Source organism: Phlebotomus argentipes, unplaced genomic scaffold, assembly GCF_947086385.1.
Source record: "Phlebotomus argentipes unplaced genomic scaffold, Phlebotomus argentipes genome assembly contig_2, whole genome shotgun sequence".
NCBI classification, from domain to species: domain Eukaryota; kingdom Metazoa; phylum Arthropoda; class Insecta; order Diptera; family Psychodidae; genus Phlebotomus; species Phlebotomus argentipes.
This window is the reverse complement of record NW_026776162.1, coordinates 4,494,752-4,507,326: the sequence shown is the minus strand read 5'-3', so window position 1 is coordinate 4,507,326 and position 12,575 is coordinate 4,494,752. Positions and strand designations below refer to the sequence as shown.

Here is a 12,575-nt window from a genome sequence, read left to right as displayed (position 1 = left end):
TTTATTACTTTACGGCTGATTTGATGTTAATTTGAGTACGCGTAAAGTATTATCGGTCAATCAGTGAAGTAAGCGTGCACGCGGTTTTGTTTTCCGAAGCATTTCTCGTGCAAACAGATAAAATTGTGCCAAAATGACGAGACTCTTCGTGGGAAACTTACCTCCGAAGACGACAGAGGAGGAGCTCTCCCAGGAATTCGGTGCGTACGGGAAGGTCTCGTCGGTGGACATCAAAGAGAAGCAGAATGCCAACAATTCGTCCAGCAAGTTCGCCTTCGTGACCATTGAAATGGCCAGCACGATGGTGCAACAGTGTATCCAGGAGTTCCGTGAGATTGCCTTTCATGGACACTACCTCACAGTGTCCGTGGCCAAAGAGAGTTTCCTTGAGAAGCTGAAGCGGGAGCGTGAAGAAGCTGCCAGTGAGGAGGCGGAAAAGAAACTCCCGAGAAAGGCGGAGAAGCAGGAAGAATCCGATGAGTTTGTCATCCGGAAGAATGCCTTCGCGGGTGAAATGAAGAAAAATGATGTGCCTGAACACGATGAGGAGTCATTCCTGGTGAAGAAGCGAGGCCAAGGAGCGAGAATGGTCAATGGGAAGCTGAAAATTATCGGAGATCCGATGTTTGTGGGCAACGGAGGAGAGAATTCCGGTGCTGAGCCGACAGAGAGAGATCCCAGGGCGATGATATCTGAGCAGAAACGCCTGGAATCTCTCAGTAGAAAGAAGAATACCTACAATCAGCAAAAATTCGCGATAAAAGCAGCTCTGACGAGTGGCCAGAAGGCTGAGAATGGAAGAAAAATTGTGTTTGGCGACAGCGAGGAGACGATAAAACCGATGAAGCTGCTGGATGACGACGATGAAGACGAAGATGTGGATTTTTCCGTCAGACAGCAATTCCAGGGATCGTCTGGGCAGAAACTATTGAATCTCCAGGCGAAATTCCAGGGCGATAAGCGTTTCGCTCTCACTGATGACTTCCGCGACGAGGCAGAATGTGAAGAAAACGCAGAGAAAGCGGTGGAAGAGGTTGATGATGAGAGGAAGAGGCAACTGGAGATCTTGGAAGGAGTTGTTGGACATTCGCTGACCTCGTCAAAGCCCAAGAAAACCTTCCAAACCATGCTGAGGTACGATCCCACGAAGAAGGACCATGAGAAGTACATCAGAAAGCCTGAAGATGAAGATTTGCCGCAGAAGAAGGATCTCTTGAGGAGGGAAGAAGTTCCGGCTCAGGTGTCTTCAGAAAAGTTCTACAAAATCAACACGAATGGCATCGAACAGTCATTCAACGCCGACAGCGGAGGATTCAGTTTGCTGAAGATGCTCGGGAGAGATGAAGATGACCGCGAAGCTGACCAGAGAGAATCTTACGCCAACACAACACTGCCTGGGAAGACTAGTGCGGGAAAGCGCTTCAAGTATGACTCGTCGGATGATGAGAAGGATCCCAAGAAGACAAAGAAAGTTCCCATTGATTCCGCCAAGAGCAAAACTGGCGGGAAGAAGAACAAGAGAGGCATTTTTAGGGAGAGTTTCTTCATTCAGACAGGAGATGCTAGACTCCAAGAAGGCCTGAGCTTCTTCCAGGCTCTCGCTGCCACCGAAGGCGACCAGTTCCAGGAGAAACGACACCAACTGAAGCAGATTGTGCGGCGGAAAATCAAGAAGAATCAGCTTAAAGTGAAACAAAATGTGCCTCGGAAGAAGTTTAATGGGAAGACGAAGAAGCGCGCGAAATAAATTACAAGGAAGTAACATCTTTTGGCATGTCAATACCCAGGTCGGCAATCACGTAACTCACCGCCGCGAAGACGGCTGTGCACTTGTCCAGGGCGTCTGGATCCTCCACCAGCATCGAGTCAGCGCTGGAGTGATGATACCAGAAATACTTCTCGTCCTTGTTCAGCAGCGAGGCTCCGGGGAATCCCCTGTTTGTCCACACTGAGATATCCGGGCCGCCGTCGACTGGCGTAGCGAATTGGGTGGCATTGAGGGGCTCCAGGAGCTGTAGAACCTCACGGAAGATGCACTCGGCATCCTTGTTGCCGCTGAAATCCATCCCAGTTGGCGTGAAGGTGCCGGTGTCGGACTCGATGAAGAAGTTGAACTCCTCCTTTTCAGTCTGACTGTGGTTGGCGCGGTAGGATTTCGCTCCCAAGTATCCCTGCTCTTCGCCAGTCCACAGAATGGCTCTTATTGTGCGCCTGGGCTGCAATCCCATGGCTTTCAGGAACTTGACTGCGTGCCAGGCGATGAAGGCTCCGCCTCCGTCATCCATGGCTCCCACGCCCACATCCCAGCTGTCCAGGTGGCCAGAAACCACCACCACTGGGTTGTTCTTCTCCCTTCCTTTCAATTCGCCGATGGTGTTGCGAGATTTGACTTCTCCGAGATCCTCGTCATTCATCTCCAGATGAATTCTGATGGTTTCATTTCTCCTGTACATCCTCAGCATCCTCGTGGCGTCTTCCACTGTGACACTGGCCACTGGGATCTTCCTCACGCCTTCCTGGTAATCCTGATCGCCTGTGTGCAGTGTTCCCAGTGATAAGGGCGTGATCGAACGCACCAGAGCGGCTGCAGCGCCCTTCTTTGACGCCACAGAAGCCCCAAGACTTCGGTACTTGACTGTCTTTCCGTAGGATTCCCACTTCGGGGCGAAGAGCACAATCTTGCCTTTGACAGTCTCTTCGGGGATTGTCTCGAACTCATCGAAGGACTCCACAGCCACGACTTCTCCCATTATGCCACCCCGCATGGTGCCCACGGAACTGCCCAGGCCCAGAATTGGGATATTAGCCTTTCTCGGCAACAACATTGTGGCACTCTCGAATCCTCTCTTCCAGTGTGTCACTGTGGCCTCTTCTGTGTAGGCATCCAGACCGGCCTTGCTCATCTCCTCCACCATGTAGTCGATGGCATCCTCCAGGCTCTGACTGCCCGACATTCGTGGCCCAAATCTGTCCACGAACTCACTGAGACTCCTCCAAGTTTCGCCCTTGAAGTCCTCTGTCACGATGTTCTGTATGATCTTCCCCACGACTGGAGCGTATCCTCTGATCTCCTTGAGCAATGCTGGCGACAGGGCACATCCATCCCAGTCATCCACGCGATTGTCTAGAACACTCCCGAAAGCTGGAAGCACTGTGAGCAGGAGAACAACAACTTTCTTGAGATACATCTTGACGCGAGAGATGACGAAACACGACTGAGGCCTTTCAGCGACTTTTTCTGCATTTGAATATAGCGAATATATAGCCAAGGAAATGTTCAGCGCGATAAGAAGAAACCTTTCTGGACTTGTGAGAGATTAGAGACGCTTTCCTGGTTGATTGCCATGAATTTTCTCGAGTGGACACTCCACAGTTTTATGGGAAAGCACGGCCACGACTAATTTGCTTTGCGCGATTTACGGCTTTATGATATTTTCATTCATAAGTTCAATGGCTCACGCAGTGGCGTAGCAATGCTGGGGTCTCTGTAGATTAATCTGACTCTGCGTCTCAACAGCAAACTGGACAGTCAGACTGTCCCACGGACAATGACCCTGGGTGTGTTTTACTGGGGTGCCGTGGGATTGTCAAAAAAGCGGCCACACACGCACACAAACAAAAGCGCAGCCAGGAAGGTGACAAAAACTCGTAAATTTCCCAAATAATTAATCGGAAAACGGCGTAGAACGGTGAAATAGTCGGTGTGTCGATGGCCGTGAGCAGGATAAGTGCCTGAATTCCCCAGCGGAAGTGCACTGAGGCGTGCAGTTGGGTGCTTTCGGGTCGAGAGGGGAGCTTTCCGTGGCCAAGAGTGCAATGGTGGAAGGAATCTGGTTGACTGCGGAAAATGGGGAAATTCGAAGGAAAACCGTACGTGCAGGACAACTATCCCACGCGGCGGAAGGCGGCCCAGCCGCAGGAGGAGTGCGAGAAGAAGAAGAAGAGGGACTCACTCCGGAAGGTGAGCTGATGTGCTTTGTGAGGTTATGTTGGGGGGCTTTATTTACCTTTCTCTCTCTCTCTCTTCGCGACATTTCGGCAGGTGTCCAAGATCCTGCAGAAGTGTGAGACGCTGCGCACGGCGGAGGAGACGCGATTGCTGGAGTCATGCAAGGAGGCGGTGAAGGAGATCTCGCAGAGGCGCGAGAAGGTGCAGCTGTACAAGGAGCGCATCCAGGAGAAGGAAGATCCGCCGGATGTGATTGAGACGAAGGCGAAGAGGCTGGCCGAGGCCATTACGCGGGCGCGCCACCTCATTTGCTACACAGGCGCAGGGATCAGCACGTCGGCGAGGATTCCTGACTATCGCGGCAGCAATGGGATTTGGACGCTGCTGGCGCAAGGCAAAGACATTGGGAAGCACGACTTGTCACTGGCGGAGCCCACTTTCACCCACATGGCGCTCTATGAGCTGCACCGGAGGAAGATGCTGCGCTTCGTAGTGTCGCAGAACTGCGATGGATTGCACCTGCGGAGTGGCCTGCCCAGGAATTCCCTGTCCGAGGTGCACGGGAACATGTACATCGAGGCGTGCAAGCACTGCAAGCCTAATTTGGAGTACTGGCGTCTCTTTGACACCACCGAACTCACGGCGCGGTACAACCACAAGACCATGAGGCGCTGCCACACGTGCGGGAAGCCGCTGGTGGACACGATTGTGCACTTCGGGGAGCGCGGCTGCCTGCGGTGGCCGCTGAACTGGGCGGGAGCGTGCGCGCAGTCGGAGAAGGCCGATGTGATCCTGTGCCTGGGCTCCAGTCTCAAGGTACTGAAGAAGTACTCGTGGCTTTGGGCGATGGATCGGCCGGCGAAGAAGCGACCGAAGCTGTACATCGTGAACCTGCAGTGGACACCCAAAGACAATGTGGCGGCGCTGAAGATCAACGGAAAGTGCGACGCGGTGATGCAGCTTGTGATGAAGCACTTGAACATTGCCGTGCCGGAGTACAAGAGACTGAAAGATCCCATCTTCACGCACGCCAGCCTCCTGAATCCGCTGGAGTTGCACACGGTGAGTCAACCGATGCTCAAGTCACAGAATGAGCTGGAGGGCGCCGAGGAGGGAGAGGAGAAGCCTCTGGAGGCGTCGTGGGATGACTCCCAGAACGCCTTGGATCTCTCCAGTGATAGACACTCAAGCAACCTGTCCGACAGGCCGGAAGAAGTGGTGGTGAAAGTGGAACCCAGTGATGTGAAAGTGGAGGAGGACGTTAAACCCGAATCCAGTGCGTCAGTTCCACGGGAGACCAGTGAGATTAAGGATGAGATTGCCGATGAGGAGGAGGAGAAAGAGAAAGAGTCTCCGAAGGGAGACGACGAAGCAGTAAATAGCGTAGAATACGATAAGACTTCTAGGTGTAAGGAAAGTAGTTTAGATGAAAACTCAGGTGAACCAAGAGATGAAAGCCCAGAGACTGAGAAGGAGGAGCGCGTCTGTGAGACAGTTGATCCTCCTGAAGAGTCCAGTTTGTCCAACACTCCGCTGGACTTGAGCTGCAAGCCGGAGAGTCCGAATGAGTCAAACATCACACATCGATCTCCTGAAGCAACACAGTCGAGTCCTGTGGTGATCTCCCAATTGCCGGAAATGCTCGCGCAGCACGCGAGTGGCGGTGACGCGACAGCCTGTGATAGAAGCAGCACGGAACTCTTTGGAGAGCAACTGCTGAATGTGGCCAAAATACAGTTTAGCAACGCTCTGCGGAATTTGCGCAATTTCCACCTGAAGTCAGAGAGGAGATTTCACTTTCCAATTGGCGAGAATGCGTCCGTTGACAGTGCAGAGCAAGCATCGCAGGAAGTTGGTGAGTTGACACGAGAGAATTGCAGAATTATCACTTTACAGTGTTGCGCAATTTGCACAGAGATAAGGAGTGAATATTAGGGGAAAATGATTAGATAAGCCAAGAGAGTGTTGTTTGGGGGCAGAAATTGCTTCACGCGGCGGATTTGATTATTTTGCTAGGTCAGTTCGTAATATCGTGTGTGTGTTTTGTGTCTCCTTTTGCAGAGAAATCCCCCGAAGAGTACTACAAGGACCTCCTGAACTACTACAAGGCCATCGAGGGCTCACTGCCGTATTGGTATGACACGAACTACGCCTACTCGGGTCTGCACAGTATTATCAATCCTCCGCCATCGGACATGGATCTCTGGGGATCGATCTTCATCCCAATATTCCAAATCAAGGGCGCCACAAATGCGGAGTGCGAGTTCTGCTTTGACAACTACGGCGAGCTGGCGTGCCAATTTTACACGGCGTGGAAGCCCGAGTTCCAAGTCACGGCCAGGCGCAATGGCAAGGTGATCGTCTGCGAGTGCTGCGACTACACGGACGAGGAGGAGTCGGAGGAGGAGGGCCCGGCGAAGACGTCTTCCGTCGAGGAGGAGAACAGTGTGTCCGACGAGGCGAGTGGGCGCGAGGAGAAGCGCCCAAAGCTCGACGGCGAGACGCGCGAGCCAAAAATCCAGGCCGGCTGGTATGGGAAGGGCTACAGGAAGAATCGGAAGCGCAAAAAGAGTTGAAGCGACTGGCGGTGGGCTTTTATTTTAACGTGTATAAGTTAATTTCGTGGACTTTCATCTTTCCCTTATATTGTATTAAAGGAATAATAATAATGACAGTGAGGATTTTGCTTTGCTGACAGGATTTCTTCTAAGAACACCACTTGCCACGACTAGATATCAAAGGATTGTCTATATTTTAACGCTAAGATCATTTAAAATGTGTTCCGTGTCAAGAGAGAGTGGAAATATAGAGAAGATTCAAAGGAAAATCACATTGAATTCAATTTCAAACGCCTCTCGTGGTTCCAGTAAACTACTTTATTGAGAATATTATCGAAATAAAAAGTGACATTCCGGGACTATAGGCTGTGCGGCGACGGGGTCAGACTCCGTGGGAGGCGTCAGAGTGTGGCCGGGTCGTCGTGCCGTGTCCTCCTTAGGCGGCCTCCTTGGCGAGGCGCTCCGCCTTGGCCACAACCTCCTCAATGGGGCCCACCATGTAGAAGGCCACCTCGGGCAGGTGATCGTAATCGCCGCCCAGGATCTTGCTGAAGCCCTTGATGGTCTCCTCGAGGGGCACCAGCTTGCCGGCGTGGCCAGTGAACACTTCGGCCACCTGGAAGGGCTGCGACAGGAAGCGCTGAATCTTCCTAGCGCGCGCCACAGTCAGCTTGTCCTCCTCACTCAACTCATCCATACCCAGGATGGCGATGATGTCCTGCAGCGATTTGTAGTCCTGCAGGATCTTCTGTACGCCACGAGCGATGTTGTAGTGCTCCAGGCCAATGATGTTGGGATCCATGATACGGCTGGTGCTGTCCAGGGGATCCACGGCCGGGTAGATGCCCAGCTCGGCGATGGCTCGCGACAGCACAGTGGTGGCGTCCAAGTGAGCGAAGGTGGTGGCCGGAGCGGGATCAGTCAAGTCGTCAGCGGGCACGTAGATGGCCTGCACGGACGTGATGGAGCCCTTCTTGGTGGTGGTGATGCGCTCCTGCATGCTACCCATGTCAGTGGCCAGGGTTGGTTGGTAGCCCACGGCAGATGGGATACGACCCAGCAGAGCGGACACCTCGGAACCGGCTTGAGTGAAACGGAAAATGTTGTCAATGAACAACAGCACGTCCTGACCCTCCTGGTCACGGAAGTATTCGGCTACAGTGAGTCCTGTCAGAGCGACACGGGCACGAGCGCCTGGGGGCTCGTTCATCTGACCGTACACAAGAGCCACCTGGAAAGAAGAGAGCGCAGAATTAGAGCAACGCAAAGGGAATGTTGAAATGGAGTCTCTACCTTGGATGTCTTGTCCTTGAGGGAAATCACACCGGATTCGATCATCTCGTTGTAGAGATCGTTGCCCTCGCGCGTCCTCTCGCCCACGCCGGCGAACACGGAGTAACCACCGTGAGCCTTGGCCACGTTGTTGATCAGCTCCATGATGAGCACAGTTTTGCCCACACCGGCGCCGCCGAACAGGCCAATCTTGCCTCCCTTGGCGTACGGGGCGAGCAGATCCACCACCTTGATGCCCGTCACCAGGATCTCTTGCTCCACGCTCATCTCCACGAACTCGGGAGCCTCGGCGTGAATGGGCGCGAACTTGGTGGTGTCGATGGGACCGCGCTCGTCGATGGGCTCGCCAATGACGTTGATGATGCGGCCCAGGGTCTCGGCGCCCACGGGGATCTTGATGGGGGAGCCGGTGTCCAGCACTTTGTGGCCACGCACCAGACCTTCCGTGCCGTCCATGGCGATGGTGCGCACGGTGTTCTCTCCCAAGTGCTGCGCCACCTCCAGCACCAGCCTGGGCTTGCGTCCCTCCACCTCAAGGGCGTTGAGGATGGGGGGCAGGTTCTCGTCGAACTGCACGTCCACCACGGCACCAATTACGGCCACCACGCGTCCGTTTGTGGTGCCAGCCTTGGCAGCCGTCTTGGCCGCATACTGGCGATCTGAAACGGGACAAGTTCACATGGTTGCATAACTGAAACCTCTCATTTCACCTGCGGAAAAGTCCCTTTCACGCCACAACACCCAGCAGGCCACTCCCCAGAACCCCCCTGGCCATCCCGGGCGCACGCTGGTGGCGCCCCCGAGGCGGTGGCTCGCTTTTTTCACCCACCCTCGCGTTACGTAATGCCGGGCGCGAGTATAGCCTCAAAATCACCGCAATCAGGCCAATACTTACTGAACTGCACGAGTCCGGAGATGAATTTGCCAGTTTCGCGCTTGGTGGCGACGCGCACCGCGCTATTTATCGCGGAAAACATCCTTTTCTCAGCTACTTTTACCTCTCGGGACGTGCACTCGTGTCAAACTCCGTCGAGAATGTGATGGCGAGCAGCAGAGTGAAGTTGGCTGTGGAAAAAGTTGGGCGCTATTCTATAAAAGTCAACATGTGTTAAGATCGTTAAACGGATTGGAGAGTTTTACTGATTTTGAATTTTAACGAATTAATACGTAATTATTTAGCAAAGAAATTAGATAATTATGCGTATAATTAATGAGTTATTAAAGAAGACTTTTAAATAAAATAAAACAAATTTGGGCAAAAAGTCGTGTATTTATCTATGTATTTATTACTCATAAGGTTTGTTTCTCAAATTAGCCTTCGTGAATTATTTTTCTATCTAACAATCAAGAAAAAAGTCAACTCAGGTTTTCATCTTCTTCACTTCATAGGATTATTATAAGTACATAAGTTCCTAAAGTATTTTAAAACGTGTAAGTGTTGAGTCTAAAACAGTGTTACAATGGTGAAAATATACATACAGCATCGTAAAGAATTTAGTGAAAATAGATATATTTTTGTTGACTCCAAAAGTCAATAATAAATGTTAAACGTTAAACAATTAATTCAAGTGCATTAAGTAAAGACAACGAGTTTTCGTGGAAATTGGCCCTGAAATTCGACTCTTCTTCTATTCCGCTCTATTAAACTAGTGATTTTCTAAGTACACAAAAATATCTGTACAAAACAATTAGGAACTGATATAAAACTGCGTTCAGCTCAAAGTAATTCGGTAATTAACACGTTCTCAGTTACAGGGAAACTTACAATTGTTTAAATACATTTTTGGTCCCTTTTCCTTCTCTTGAAACCATAAGAAATCATTGGAGCAAACTTAACAGATCTTTAAAACCTAGAACTAACGCACTTTCTCTAAAACATTGGAATTCAACTCTGCAGCTTCTGGATGACTAGAAATTCATAATAATATCACTGTGTTAAATATCTGTCTGTCCTGCATTTCTGGCCAATTTCCACGTGTAAGTTCACAACGAAGAAACCACAACTGATCATCCCGCGCAGATCAGAACGGCTGCCGATCAAGCTCCGACCTGCTTCAGAGCCGCGTTGATCCGCACACTCAGGCGACACTCGAAGTCGTAGCCCTTGAACTGTTGGGCATTCCTGAGCAGATTCCGTGCCTCCTCGCGCTCCTGCGAGCCGCCGTGAGCCAGAAGCAGCAGCGCGAGGCGCACATGGGCGAAGGCGGGAATGTGGAGGAATTCCGTGGACACTTCCCGGCGAATCTCGATGCACTCGCGGTACGCCTGGATGGCGTCCGACGGTCGTCCGCGCAGCTCGTGGCACGTGCCGAGGATCAGCTTCGCAACGCCCGGAATAGGCTCTGTTATTGTCCCCTGCGGCTTGGCACAGTCGTCCGCGATGGCGTCCAGCACGGCAGGACTGCAGATCTCCAGAGTGTTCCACAGGAAGAGCATCTCGAAGATGAGGTAGCGCCAGAAGGTGGCTTCGTCGCTCTCCTCGGGCATTCGACTGTGGCGACCGGAGAGGAAGCGCTGAATCTCCGTCTCCTTGGCCGTGGTCGCCTGCAGATGATGCTGTAGCTCAGTCCTGAGGATGGGCAGGTCATCGAATTTGCCGCTGGCGCCCTGGCAAATGGCCACGAGATAGATGAAGAAGCTCTTGGAGAACTGCGTGGCGTGCCCGAGACAGTGGAAGGCCTCCATGGCGTCGTCGTACTCCAGCCGGATCAAGTGGCACCAGCCCACCTCGTGCAGGCACAGCAGGCGCATCTCCGACTGGGCTGCCACGCGATACGCCTGCTGGAAGTACTCGAGAGCGCTGTCGATCTCGCTCCTCATGCGCGCCACGCGTCCCTTGAAGAACAGGTGCAGCGACGAGGAGCCGTACTGCTCGTCTGTCTGCGCCAGGATGGCTGCGGCGTCCCGAGAAGCGTCCCTGGTGCTCAGATCTGTGGACGCGAAGATTTGGGTGCCTATGGTGAGGTACCAGAGGAGCGCCAGTGTGGCTAGTGGCGCTCGGATGTCGTCCGTGGAGCGCGAGTATTCCAGACACGAGCGGCCTGTGTTGCGATTGCCCTCGAAGCCCAGGAAGCTGATCATGCGGAGAATGTTGGGCGGCAGGAGGGAGACACTGAGCTGAAAGAGGCCATAGCCAAAGTTCACGGCGCCCATGAGGCGCTCCACTGTGGCCACATCGATGTCCGGCAGAGGATTAGCCGCCGTGAACTCGGCGGATTGACTAGTTCTCATGCTAATACTATTGTTGGACGGATTCTGGGCGCCAACCGGAGCAGCTGTGGAGAGATTGTGTCCTGTGGATTTGCTCCGCGGCATCTTGGCGGCTGGCCGTTCGAAGAAGCGTGCCGACAAGGCGTTGCCCAGCAGATACTCACTCACGCTCTGCACAATTCCGTACTTGGGCCGCCTGGCCACGGCATTCTCAGTGCTCCTGCGCGCTTTCAGACGCCCATACAGACTCACGAGCTCCGTGTGCGTCTGCTGGTACTCATTCCAGGCCTTCTTCAGCAGCCAGATGCCCTTCATGTAGCCACTGAGATCCTGCGTGAGGAACGTGAGTATCGCCGAGCAGAGTTGCGTGTCCGCCAAGATGATCTGCGTCTCCAGGCGCAGCGCCAGCGACTTTGGCGCGTCGCTGGAGCCGAAGAAGATAGACTTCACGGACTGAAACCATCCGTTCTGATTGCCTCCGCACCGTTGCTCAACGCTCTGCAACACCTGCTGAGCCCGCTCGATCTTCTCCATCTCAAATGAGATCACAGCGTTCTGCCGGACACAAAAAAGCCACTCTCAGTCACTCCTCCACTCTGTCCAAGGTTTCCCAATGACTCACCATGCAGTTGATGAACGTGTAGGCAATCATGGTCTGCAGATTGTCCGTTCGCCTGTGCAGATGCTGCTCCGCCTCGTCGGGCTTGTTGTTCAGCCACAGCGCGATTCCCTCCTTGGCGTACTCCCAGTCGCCCTCCTCCTGGCCATCGTCTCGTCTGTCGCTCATTGCTCCGCCTCACTACCTTCCGCAGCCGGGCATGCTTCGCAGCCAGCACAAAAAATACAGTCTTTCTGGGATGCTGAGACACTCTTCCGGGACAACCACGCGACTTGCGAGCTGCTCGCCGTGACACAAGTTCAGCGAATGAAGTGGAATTATACCACGAAGAGCCGAGGTATTGATTTTTAAATCAATTGCTCTCGTCTCTCTCTCGCTAGAGATGGGAACTCTCGGCGCAATTGTCTACACTTTGTGTGCCAAAATGTGTTTCTCGGTCCAATTGGAAAATGATTGGACTTTTATAAGAAAAGTTTTCGAAGAGAATAGCAAAGTTCTGATCGGAAAAGTAATTTATCCTTTAGTCATTTTTCTCACTCTGTCTGAAAAACGTTCTTTTATTTACTGAAACATGAAAAACGGTCAAATTTTTCTCACTTATTCTAGAATTTACCTTCAATTTTCACTGAAAACCTTCTTTAATACTCAAAAATAATTTGCAAAGTAAAGTGAATAGTTTAATTTTTGGAAGAATTAATCAAATAATGGACAGAAAACCTTTTTGATTTCAAGGTTTTCCACTTAAATTCAGAACACCAAATCGTGATCTTGAAACTTGTCTTGAAACTGCCAAAATATCACCATGATTTTCGCACATGTTTCCTGTTGATTTGAGGTAAACAACGTCGGCGTGTCGTCAATTGTCCACCTCTGCTCTCCACGCGTTACATCACGCTCTCTCACTCACACTCCGTGCTATTTTGGGTGGGCGCTCTCATGGATTTCG

At 52.2% G+C, this 12,575-nt stretch overlaps 5 protein-coding genes across 5 annotated transcripts; 2 read left to right on the top strand and 3 right to left on the bottom strand.

Moving 5' to 3' along the window:
- The first annotated feature begins 61 nt into the window (after positions 1 to 61).
- On the top strand, positions 62 to 1,747 carry LOC132264574 (probable RNA-binding protein CG14230). The gene has a single exon (XM_059764822.1). It carries the CDS (start codon positions 134 to 136, stop codon positions 1,745 to 1,747), a length of 1,614 nt encoding a protein of 537 aa, XP_059620805.1. The 5' UTR covers positions 62 to 133.
- A 1-nt stretch (position 1,748) lies between these two features.
- On the bottom strand, positions 1,749 to 3,378 carry LOC132264575 (carboxypeptidase Q-like). The gene has a single exon (XM_059764823.1). It carries the CDS (start codon positions 3,186 to 3,188, stop codon positions 1,749 to 1,751), a length of 1,440 nt encoding a protein of 479 aa, XP_059620806.1. The 5' UTR covers positions 3,189 to 3,378.
- A 208-nt stretch (positions 3,379 to 3,586) lies between these two features.
- Positions 3,587 to 6,769, top strand: LOC132264573 (NAD-dependent protein deacetylase Sirt7). Its single transcript, XM_059764821.1, has 3 exons — positions 3,587 to 3,961; positions 4,043 to 5,804; positions 6,011 to 6,769. The coding sequence occupies exons 1-3, from the start codon at positions 3,848 to 3,850 to the stop codon at positions 6,523 to 6,525; spliced, it is 2,391 nt and encodes a 796-aa protein (XP_059620804.1). The 5' UTR covers positions 3,587 to 3,847; the 3' UTR covers positions 6,526 to 6,769.
- A 38-nt stretch (positions 6,770 to 6,807) lies between these two features.
- Positions 6,808 to 8,860, bottom strand: LOC132265328 (ATP synthase subunit beta, mitochondrial). The gene is made up of 3 exons (XM_059765926.1): positions 8,696 to 8,860; positions 7,801 to 8,459; positions 6,808 to 7,738 (listed from the first exon to the last, which is right to left on the bottom strand). The coding sequence occupies exons 1-3, from the start codon at positions 8,775 to 8,777 to the stop codon at positions 6,944 to 6,946; spliced, it is 1,536 nt and encodes a 511-aa protein (XP_059621909.1). The 5' UTR covers positions 8,778 to 8,860; the 3' UTR covers positions 6,808 to 6,943.
- A 196-nt stretch (positions 8,861 to 9,056) lies between these two features.
- LOC132265327 (tetratricopeptide repeat protein 39C-like) lies at positions 9,057 to 12,281 on the bottom strand. Its single transcript, XM_059765925.1, has 2 exons — positions 11,633 to 12,281; positions 9,057 to 11,565 (listed from the first exon to the last, which is right to left on the bottom strand). Exons 1-2 carry the CDS (start codon positions 11,795 to 11,797, stop codon positions 9,838 to 9,840), a joined length of 1,893 nt encoding a protein of 630 aa, XP_059621908.1. The 5' UTR covers positions 11,798 to 12,281; the 3' UTR covers positions 9,057 to 9,837.
- Positions 12,282 to 12,575: the final 294 nt, after the last annotated feature.